This window comes from Ranitomeya imitator, chromosome 6 (assembly GCF_032444005.1).
Source record: "Ranitomeya imitator isolate aRanImi1 chromosome 6, aRanImi1.pri, whole genome shotgun sequence".
Classification (NCBI taxonomy): domain Eukaryota; kingdom Metazoa; phylum Chordata; class Amphibia; order Anura; family Dendrobatidae; genus Ranitomeya; species Ranitomeya imitator.
Window position 1 is genome coordinate 18,559,057 of NC_091287.1, and position 11,895 is coordinate 18,570,951.

At 52.7% G+C, this 11,895-nt stretch overlaps 1 protein-coding gene across 1 annotated transcript; it reads right to left on the bottom strand.

Annotated features, from left to right (window-relative positions):
- Positions 1-5,038: 5,038 nt before the first annotated feature.
- RPS23 (ribosomal protein S23) lies at positions 5,039-9,078 on the bottom strand. The gene is made up of 4 exons (XM_069729262.1): positions 8,955-9,078; positions 6,624-6,783; positions 5,840-5,960; positions 5,039-5,254 (listed from the first exon to the last, which is right to left on the bottom strand). Exons 1-4 carry the CDS (start codon positions 8,956-8,958, stop codon positions 5,108-5,110), a joined length of 432 nt encoding a protein of 143 aa, XP_069585363.1. The 5' UTR covers positions 8,959-9,078; the 3' UTR covers positions 5,039-5,107.
- Between the last annotated feature and the right edge of the window lie 2,817 nt (positions 9,079-11,895).

Sequence of the window (11,895 nt, forward strand, 5' to 3'; positions counted from 1 at the left end):
GGACAGAGCGGCTTGTTTCTAGCAGACACAGATCGGACCTTCCTGCGAGCACAGGACTGCCGGGACAGAGCGGCTTGTTTCTAGCAGACACAGATCGGACCTTCCTGCGAGCACAGGACTGCCGGGACAGAGCGGCTTGTTTCTAGCAGACACAGATAAGACCTTCCTGCGAGCACAGGACTGCCGGGACAGAGCGGCTTGTTTCTAGCAGACACAGATCAGACCTTCCTGCGAGCACAGGACTGCCGGGACAGAGCGGCTTGTTTCTAGCAGACACAGATCAGACCTTCCTGCGAGCACAGGACTGCCGGGACAGAGCGGCTTGTTTCTAGCAGACACAGATCAGACCTTCCTGCGAGCACAGGACTGCCGGGACAGAGCGGCTTGTTTCTAGTAGACACAGATCAGACCTTGCTGCGAGCACAGGACTGCCGGGACAGAGCGGCTTGTTTCTAGCAGACACAGATCAGACCTTCCTGCGAGCACAGGACTGCCGGGACAGAGCGGCTTGTTTCTAGCAGACACAGATCAGACCTTCCTGCGAGCACAGGACTGCCGGGACAGAGCGGCTGGTTTCTAGCAGACACAGATCGGACCTTCCTGCGAGCACAGGACTGCCGGGACAGAGCGGCTGGTTTCTAGCAGACACAGATCAGACCTTCCTGCAGGCACAGGACTGCCGGGACAGAGCGGCTTGTTTCTAGCAGACACAGATCGGACCTTCCTGCGAGCACAGGACTGCCGGGACAGAGCGGCTGGTTTCTAGCAGACACAGATCGGACCTTCCTGCGAGCACAGGACTGCCGGGACAGAGCGGCTTGTTTCTAGCAGATACAGATTGGACCTTCCTGCGAGCACAGGACTGCCGGGACAGAGCGGCTTGTTTCTAGCAGATACAGATCAGACCTTCCTGCGAGCACAGGACTGCCGGGACAGAGCGGCTTGTTTCTAGCAGATACAGATCAGACCTTCCTGCGAGCACAGGACTGCCGGGACAGAGCGGCTGGTTTCTAGCAGACACAGATCGGACCTTCCTGCGAGCACAGGACTGCCGGGACAGAGCGGCTTGTTTCTAGCAGACACAGATCGGACCTTCCTGCGAGCACAGGACTGCCGGGACAGAGCGGCTGGTTTCTAGCAGACACAGATCGGACCTTCCTGCGAGCACAGGACTGCCGGGACAGAGCGGCTGGTTTCTAGCAGACACAGATCGGACCTTCCTGCGAGCACAGGACTGCCGGGACAGAGCGGCTTGTTTCCAGCAGACACAGATCGGAGCTTCCTGCGAGCACAGGACTGCCGGGACAGAGCGGCTTGTTTCTAGCAGACACAGATCGGAGCTTCCTGCGAGCACAGGACTGCTGGGACAGAGCGGCTTGTTTCTAGCAGACACAGATCAGACCTTCCTGCGAGCACAGGACTGCCGGGACAGAGCGGCTTGTTTCTAGCAGACACAGATCGGAGCTTCCTGCGAGCACAGGACTGCCGGGACAGAGCGGCTTGTTTCTAGCAGATACAGATCAGACCTTCCTGCGAGCACAGGACTGCGGGACAGAGCGGCTTGTTTCTAGCAGACACAGATCAGTCCTTCCTGCGAGCACAGGACTGCCGGGACAGAGCGGCTTGTTTCTAGCAGACACAGATCAGACCTTCCTGCGAGCACAGGACTGCCGGGACAGAGCGGCTTGTTTCTAGCAGACACAGATCAGACCTTCCTGCGAGCACAGGACTGCCGGGACAGAGCGGCTTGTTTCTAGCAGACACAGATCAGACCTTCCTGCGAGCACAGGACTGCGGGACAGAGCGGCTTGTTTCTAGCAGACACAGATCAGACCTTCCTGCGAGCACAGGACTGCCGGGACAGAGCGGCTTGTTTCTAGCAGACACAGATCGGAGCTTCCTGCGAGCACAGGACTGCCGGGACAGAGCGGCTTGTTTCTAGCAGATACAGATCAGACCTTCCTGCGAGCACAGGACTGCCGGGACAGAGCGGCTTGTTTCTAGCAGACACAGATCAGACCTTCCTGCGAGCACAGGACTGCCGGGACAGAGCGGCTTGTTTCTAGCAGACACAGATCAGACCTTCCTGCGAGCACAGGACTGCCGGGACAGAGCGGCTTGTTTCTAGCAGACACAGATCGGAGCTTCCTGCGAGCACAGGACTGCCGGGACAGAGCGGCTTGTTTCTAGCAGACACAGATCAGACCTTCCTGCGAGCACAGGACTGCCGGAACAGAGCGGCTGGTTTCTAGCAGACACAGATCGGACCTTCCTGCGAGCACAGGACTGCCGGGTCAGAGCGGCTTGTTTCTAGCAGACACAGATCGGACCTTCCTGCAGGCACAGGACTGCCGGGACAGAGCGGCTTGTTTCTAGCAGACACAGATCAGACCTTCCTGCGAGCACAGGACTGCCGGGACAGAGCGGCTTGTTTCTAGCAGACACAGATCAGACCTTCCTGCGAGCACAGGACTGCCGGGACAGAGCGGCTTGTTTCTAGCAGACACAGATCGGACCTTCCTGCGAGCACAGGACTGCCGGGACAGAGCGGCTTGTTTCTAGCAGACACAGATCGGACCTTCCTGCGAGCACAGGACTGCCGGGACAGAGCGGCTTGTTTCTAGCAGACACAGATCGGACCTTCCTGCGAGCACAGGACTGCCGGGACAGAGCGGCTTGTTTCTAGCAGACACAGATCGGACCTTCCTGCAGGCACAGGACTGTCGGGACAGAGCGGCTTGTTTCTAGCAGACACAGATCGGAGCTTCCTGCGAGCACAGGACTGCCGGGACAGAGCGGCTTGTTTCTAGCAGACACAGATCGGACCTTCCTGCGAGCACAGGACTGCCGGGACAGAGCGGAGCGGCTTGTTTCTAGCAGACACAGATCAGACCTTCCTGCGAGCACAGGACTGCCGGGACAGAGCGGCTTGTTTCTAGCAGACACAGATCGGACCTTCCTGCGAGCACAGGACTGCGGGACAGAGCGGCTGGTTTCTAGCAGACACAGATCGGAGCTTCCTGCGAGCACAGGACTGCCGGGACAGAGCGGCTTGTTTCTAGCAGATACAGATCGGACCTTCCTGCGAGCACAGGACTGCCGGGACAGAGCGGCTTGTTTCTAGCAGACACAGATCAGACCTTCCTGCGAGCACAGGACTGCCGGGACAGAGCGGCTTGTTTCTAGCAGACACAGATCAGACCTTCCTGCGAGCACAGGACTGCCGGGACAGAGCGGCTTGTTTCTAGCAGACACAGATCAGACCTTCCTGCGAGCACAGGACTGCCGGGACAGAGCGGCTTGTTTCTAGCAGACACAGATCAGACCTTCCTGCGAGCACAGGACTGCCGGGACAGAGCGGCTTGTTTCTAGCAGACACAGATCGGACCTTCCTGCGAGCACAGGACTGCCGGGACAGAGCGGCTGGTTTCTAGCAGACACAGATCGGACCTTCCTGCGAGCACAGGACTGCCGGGACAGAGCGGCTTGTTTCTAGCAGACACAGATCGGACCTTCCTGCGAGCACAGGACTGCGGGACAGAGCGGCTGGTTTCTAGCAGACACAGATCGGAGCTTCCTGCGAGCACAGGACTGCCGGGACAGAGCGGCTTGTTTCTAGCAGATACAGATCGGACCTTCCTGCGAGCACAGGACTGCGGGACAGAGCGGCTTGTTTCTAGCAGACACAGATCAGACCTTCCTGCGAGCACAGGACTGCCGGGACAGAGCGGCTTGTTTCTAGCAGACACAGATCAGACCTTCCTGCGAGCACAGGACTGCCGGGACAGAGCGGCTTGTTTCTAGCAGACACAGATCAGACCTTCCTGCGAGCACAGGACTGCGGGACAGAGCAGCTTGTTTCTAGCAGACACAGATCAGACCTTCCTGCGAGCACAGGACTGCCGGGACAGAGCGGCTGGTTTCTAGCAGACACAGATCAGACCTTCCTGCGAGCACAGGACTGCCGGGACAGAGCGGCTTGTTTCTAGCAGATACAGATCAGACCTTCCTGCGAGCACAGGACTGCCAGGACAAAGCGGCTTGTTTCTAGCAGACACAGATCAGACCTTCCTGCGAGCACAGGACTGCCGGGACAGAGCGGCTTGTTTCTAGCAGACACAGATCAGACCTTCCTGCGACCAGTCACTGGATCGGGCTCTTTCCTCTGATGCACAACTTACATTGAGGGAAAAACAAAAAGTTTGGTATTTTTGAAAAAAAAAATTATATACCCCAAACTAGCACACACAAAAAAAAAAAAAAATTATAAGTTGTCCTGGATAAACAAAACCCCATACAGTGACATGACCGCTGAAGACAGGCAAAAAAAAAAAAAACCCAGTCATTAAGGCCCATTCTGGGGTTCATTTAGGAAGCGTTTTCCTTCTAGCCAGCGCAGCTCCTTTCACCTATAAGGACAAGTAGGACTTCACCATAGTTTGGACTCCAGATCTGTTTTGGGGCACGATAGCGGCATAGACCCAGATACCAGCAGTGCATCATGTACTGAGCTTCTTGCTGTAGTTTTGATTAAATCTCCATTTTATCTGTGACCCTCACAATTTTTAAGTTTCTGTCTACACTACTGCACATAGGAAGGATTGAGACAGTTGATGACGGGCACAAAGTGCACAATTACAGGGGCTCATCACTGATATAGCAAAACTACTGCAAGAAGCCTCATAGGAGACAGCACTAGAATCAGGATCTCTATCCCAACTTTATAATACAATCACATCGGACAGCAAAAAAAAAAAGTGAGATTTACTTTAAAGGGGATAGAAGACAATCTTGCATTACAATGTACAGAAATGCAGCAAGAAGCTCAGAGCTGATCCTGTAACAGCACTACTAGTACACAGGTCCAATAATCACTGAGGAAACTGCAGGGAGCAGCTCGACACAGGACAGCGGACAGGGTCTCCTCCTCACCAAGCAGTCATGTGTGATCGGTCGGACCCCCAATGTAAAAAAAAAAAAAAACAAACCCCAAAAACCACACGAGCGCAAAAAACAGATGTACAGTGATAACCTGGAGTGTGAGAAAACGGTTTATTGTACGAGTGTGAGATAGCTGTTTATTGTACGAGGAGATGGCAGAACACATCTAGGATCTGGGTCTCTCCTTCTTGCCTTTGTACAAAGCCAACAGGGACACATTAGCTACTTTCACAACCTTGAACCTGACACCGGGAATGTCACCAACAGCGTGACCGGCCCGACCGAATCCAGCCACCAAAACTTCATCGTTCTCCTAAGAGAAAAAGAAAAAGGGAAAATGTACGTGTCACAAAGAATCACTGATGATACAGATTACACACGGCCCCCGGAGGACGAGGCCCAACCTTCATTTACTCGTCTTGCAACAATGAAATGTAATAATTGGAGAAAGGAGCCCATCAGTGAGATTTCACCCACCAGGCACTGTTACATTAGGGCGTGTGACTTATAAAACTGTTCTCGTTTTATATATTTGGAGAAGGATTTTTCCAACGCCGGTTTGTTTTTTTCCAAACAGGCAAATTATCCCTTACTCACAGGATGGGGGATTATGGATTGCTGGGGTCTGACCGCTGCAATCAGAGCCCAGTTCTCAGAATCAATAGAGGTATATCCAGTAAGACCCCAGTAACTAGCAAGCTGCCCCCCCATCTTGCGGATTGAGAAAACCTGCCTGGTTAGGGTAACCATTTTGTTCACTGTAAGCAAGTTATCAAAGGTCAAAGATTTGGAGCCGATCATTTTAGTCCAGGAGACAGAGCTCCAGATCCCTTTAGTATTTCTTGACATCGTGTGAAGCCAGTCTGACCCTCTGACTGCTGCCCCCAACCAAAATTACCTCAATGAAGTTCAAGCAGCCGTCATTGGGAACGAAGGCGGTGATCTTCTTGCCGTTCTTGATGAGTTGCACTCGAACACATTTTCTGATGGCAGAGTTGGGCTGTTTGGCCTCAACACCACTAAAAACACAAGAATAGAGCAGAATAAGATCAGGCTGCGGATCACACAGTGCACACTGAAATGGCAAAATAATACCGCACAGTCAGGCTTAGTTCACATAGAATATCTGCAGGAAGGGCGCACTATGTGAATTTGAGTGCAGAAAACACATGAAGCTAATCTGCAATGCACAATATGTCAATTGTTTTTGTGGATTCTGCAGATTTCACCATTTGCAATGGAAAGTGAAATTTCCCAGATCTGCAGGTAACAGGCGCATAAATGCTGCGGACACATCTGCAGTCTGACTACAGAGCGGGATTGTGATCACCGGTCGCTCCTTGCTGCACACAAGGACACCCAGCCACCCTGATAAATGTATTTGGGGGCCTCTCTGGCTACAAGCAGGTGCAGATCTGTGCTACAAATGTCACCAAATTGTGGAATACGTGCCGTATTCTAGGATTAGAAACCAGTGTCAATGCTTAGAACCCACATGCAATAAACATGTCGGCACAACGGTGGTCCTGCCCCCATTGGCTTTGATTTAATCCACTGTTGAAAGAGTGAAAAGTATCACATTATAGCACAAAAAGGACTTGGGCCGAAATCTGCAACATTTTCACACCACAAAAGCGTTGCCAAGTTATTGATAATTTCTACACACGAGTCCGGCCACTTACACTTTTTCCAGGACGATGCCTTTGGCGTGGGAAGCGCCTCCAAAAGGATTAGCCTTGAGCGCGGTCCCCAGGTGGGCCTTCTTGTACTGCTTGTCGTGCCATTTCTGCTCACGTCGGTTGTCGCGCAGCTTTCTTGCTGTACGAAGACCACGGCACTTACCTGAGAAGAGAGAAATAGGTTAGTAAAATATATGTCAGCTGCCCAGGATTGCTAGGAATTGTAGTTTCACAACTTAATGCATCACAGGTTAGTGTATACTGCCATAAGGAATTATTTTAGGGCTTTGTGATTGCAATAACTTCCTACACCACCCCTCCCCCGGTCTAGCGCTGCGAGGGCATGTTCTTGGCGTACATTACAGCATTTCCAATGTAAATGAGAAATGGGGGAATCCGCAGTTTTGCTGTGGTGACACTGCTGTGTGCATTGCTTTACTAAGTTCTTACTTGGTTTGCAGTAACCCCAATTATGTGGCTTTTATTTTTGACACATCGTAAATAACTTTTCTGCCCCCATAGCTTTTTTTCCCTCTCTAAATCTCTCAGGCCACATTTATATACCGAATACTTACCTTCTGCGCCCCCCACCACTCCTCCATCCCATTGCCCACTAATTGGGTCTAATGCCTTCTGATGTGGCTGATGCAGCCTGACGGTGGCTGCAGCTCATCAGGGCGGATGGCAGACTAGCTGGGCACCATGGTAAAGGAACCCCTGCAGACAGGCCCATGGTATTTAATGAAAGAATATAGCCAAGATCAGAGTCATCTCTGATCACTGCTGTTAGATGGTGACAGCTGGAAGATACAGCCTGGAGCCACAAGTGATAATGCCCGCAGCGATGTTCATGATGGGGGGTGACAGCCTGGAGCCACAAGTGATGGTGGCGGCAGCAATGTTTATGATGGGAGGTGACAGCCCGGAGCCACAAGTGATGGTGGCGGCAGCAATGTTTATGATGGGGGGTGACAGCCCGCAGCCACAAGTGATGGTGGCGGCAGCAATGTTTATGATGGGAGGTGACAGCCCGCAGCCACAAGTGATGATGCCGGCAGCAATGTTTATGATGGGGGGTGACCTCATGTGTCTGATGTGCGGCCCTGATGGAGCCGATCTGGAGACGGTCGGGCAGAAGCATCACCAGCGCTGACCGGAGACTCCACACATCACAAGTCATCAGCGAGGATCGCGATGGGAATGTTCCAACCCAGCAGTGACTGAGCAAGTTTGGGGGGGTTTGGATTTTTTTTCTCTCTTTGCTTGTGGGGTGGGGGCGGGGGAAATAACCACCTTCTAAAAGGTGTGTTTCCACCATCAGGAATTCCTGCGCTTTGGACGTAGCAGATACCCCGCTCCGCCCAAAGCACCACCCCCTGATGTACGTGCGGTGATTCCGGATATGTTCATTGAGCACATCTGGAATCACCGCATTGTATTCATAGACCGAGTGATTTATCTCACGGGGACGGACAGAGCGTCTCAGCAAGATAAATAGACATGCTGCAGTCTGGAGAGACGCGCCGCATGTCCGGATACGCAAGTCTGCCGCCTGTGTCCTCGTACGCATATTGGAGATGGGATGTCACAAAATCCCCTCCGCGGTAACGTCTGGACGCTGCGGGCGGATGCAGCTAATCCTGAAGGAATCCAGACAGTGGAAACATGGCCTTAGGCTAGGTTCACATTGCGTTAGTGGGTGTCCGGTAGCGGGCTCCGTTACATGGCGCAATTGTCGCAATTAGCGCTCTAACGGATCCGTTAGCGCACCCATTGACTGCAATGTGCTAACGGATCTCTAGCGCATGCCATTTTTGGCACGCGCTAGCGATGTCCCGTTAGTTTCGGATGGACAGCGGATGATGCTTGCAGCGTCCGAGGTCCGTTTCTCGCTAGCGCAGATCGGGTATCTGCGCTAGCGGGATCGCCAAACGCAATCCCTTTTGGGACATTGCGTTAGCGCAATCCGCTAGTGTATCCGCTAAACGGACTGCCCTAACTCAATGTGAACCTAGCCTAAGCCACCAATTCAGACCACAAAAATGTAATTCTCTCCCAAAAAAAGTGAATTTATCACATTTGCTCGGTGACGGCTCACGCCCCTCATCACTGTGGCCCCACTATAAAGGCCATGCGGCCTCCCCGCACATTACACGGCGGTGTCATGGCGCCTCCTCACTGCGCCTCATGGAGTCACCAATCCCCGCGCCTCATCTCCCCGGGCCCCGGCCGCACTACCTCCCGCTGACACCCGGGATCCGCCGCCCGCTCCCCGAACAGCACGGTCCCCTCCCGGCCGCACGGCAGCCGCTTCATCCGCGCAGCCTCACTCACCCATCCTGCCTGATTCAGGGCCGACTGCGGAAAGACCGATTCCCAGAAGCCACCGAGAGACCCAGCCGCTGCCAGGACCCCAGAAAGGCCGTCCTCAGCGATGCCTGATCCAGAAACACCCACGTTATCGCCGGTATTGCTCTCTAGGCCTCCATTACACCCTGGTGTCTGACTGGACAATATTCATATATTATGTAGGCGACATGCGGATGATTTCATGTTTAAAATATTGAGGTTTTCTTCTGCCCGCAACAGGCAGTAGCTGGTTAAAGACTTAGTAAACTACAAATCCCGTGATGCTTAGCGGTTCAGGGGGCCTGAAGCTGACTCCGCCCCCGGACGGCCCCATAGTAGTCTGGTCACGTGGACAATAACATGAGCTTAGCTATAGCTAGTCAAAGAGATGGGTGTTGTGGGTGGAGCCGGAGGAGCGGAGACTTGTAGTCCCCCCGCACTGAATCGCAGGCTCCGCTGTCCATTTTATTTATGTGTGATAATGACGGCAGCTACAGTGTGTGCTGAGAGACAGTGCCCCCTTATGGCTGCAGGGCCTCCATAGTAACCAGTCTCCCCTCTGATAGCCACAGTGCCCCCCATAGTAACCAGGTGCCTACCTGATAGCCATAGTGCCCCCATAGCAACCAAGACCCCATTATAGCCACAGTGTGTCCCCATAGTAACCAAGACCCCCCTGATAGCCTCAGTGCCCCCATAGTAACCAGGTGCCTACCTGATAGCCACAGTGCCCCAATAGCAACCAAGACCCCCCTGATAGCCATAGTGCCCCCATAGCAACCAAGACCCCCCTGATAGCCACAGTGCCCCCATAGCAACCAAGACCCCCCTGATAGCCACAGTGCCCCCATAGTAACCAAGACCCCCCTGATAGCACAGTGCCCCCATAGCAACCAAGACCCCCCTGATAGCCACAGTGCCCCATAGTAACCAAGACCCCCCTGATAGCCACAGTGCCCCATAGTAACCAAGACCCCCCTGATAGCCACAGTGCCCCCATAGTAACCAGGTGCCTACCTGATAGCCATAGTGCCCCCATAGCAACCAAGACCCCCCCCCCTGATAGCCACAGTGCCCCCATAGCAACCAAGACCCCCCTGATAGCCACAGTGCTCCCATAGTAACCAAGACCCCCCGTTATAGCCTCAGTGCCCCAATAGTAACCAGGTGCCTACCTGATAGCACAGTGCCCCCATAGCAACCAAGACCCACCTGATAGCCACAGTGCCCCCATAGTAACCAAGACCCCCGTTATAGCCACAGTGCCCCCATAGTAACCAAGACCCCCATTATAGCCACAATGCCCCCATAGTAACCAGGTGCCTACCTGATAGCACAGTGCCCCCATATCAACCAAGACCCCCGTTATAGCCACAGTGCCCCCATAGTAACAAGGTGCCTACCTGATAACCACAGTGCCCCCATAGTAACCAAGACCCCCATTATAGCCACAGTGCCCCCATAGTAACCAGGTGCCTACCTGATAGCACAGTGCCCCCATATCAACCAAGACCCCCGTTATAGCCACAGTGCCCCCATAGTAATCTGGTGCCTACCTGATAGCACAGTGCCCCCATATCAACCAAGACCCCCGTTATAGCCTCAGTGCCCCCATAGTAACCAGGTGCCTACATGATAGCCACAGTGCCCCCATAGTAATCTGGTGCCTACCTGATAACCACAGTGCCCCCATAGTAACCAAGACCCCCATTATAGCCACAGTGCCCCCATAGTAACCAGGTGCCTACCTGATAGCCACAGTGCCCCCATAGCAACCAAGACCCCCCTTATAGCCACAGTGCCCCCATAGTAACAAGGTGCCTACCTGATAACCACAGTGCTCCCATAGCAACCAAGACCCCCCTTATAGTCACAATGCTCCCATAGCAACTGTGGCTATAATGAGGGCACCTGGTGACTATGGGAGAACTGTGGCTATAAGGAGGGCACCTGGTGACTATGGGAGAACTGTGGCTATAAGGAGGGCACCTGGTGACTATGGGGGAACTGTGGCTATAAGGGGGAGATTGGTCATTATGATTTAAAAATAGAAAACACAACAAAAGTATCTTACTGACCCCCTGGGAAGGGGAACAATATCATTAGTCTACTCAGCCATCAACCCTCCACATGATAAGAAGAAACTGGTGCAATGAGAGGAGGATTTGGGCGTCACTATATCTGGAGAGCTGACAGCGATGTTGTGATACACTGTCAGGAGGAGACCCCCAGACGTCTGTGGTGAAGACTTCCCTGAATGTTCTCCACAGAACAGACCATGTCCCGGCAAATCTTCATAGCATTTACCCAAATGTTTCAGAGGATGCAATTTACTAGGAGATGTGTGACATATTTGGTGGCCTTGCCCAGCGGTATCAGACCTGTGGCATGAAGTGAATCGTCTCATTGTACAAATGTTTGATGGACAGTCCAATTAAACCCCTCTATCTTTCTCCTGGGGGCAAAACACCCGGGATTCACTAATAACTTACACAGACTGCTACATTTTCCATTTATGGCCTCCAAAATCCACGTAGCGGCAAAGTGGAAGTCCCCTTCACTCTGTGTATCTCTGGTAAGACAGAGGATGAATGCTATTATTATTATTATTATTTATTGTTATAGCGCCATTTATTCCATGGCGCTTTACATGTGAGGAGGGGTATACATAAAAACAAGTACTAAATAAGAATGCTATCATGCTATATGAGCGTACTGAAGCCACCAGAGCGGACATGTGGACCCTTCTTTAAGATATTGAACCCGTGGATGGATCTAGATCCGAACACACAACTAAATCAAGCCCTACGTCTGTCACCCTGATGAGGCCGGATCTGAAGGACTTCAGGAAGATGTCCAAACAAAATATTAGGGGTCTAATCACATGTCCCCGCTTGAGTAGACCTTATCATGAATTATATTCTTT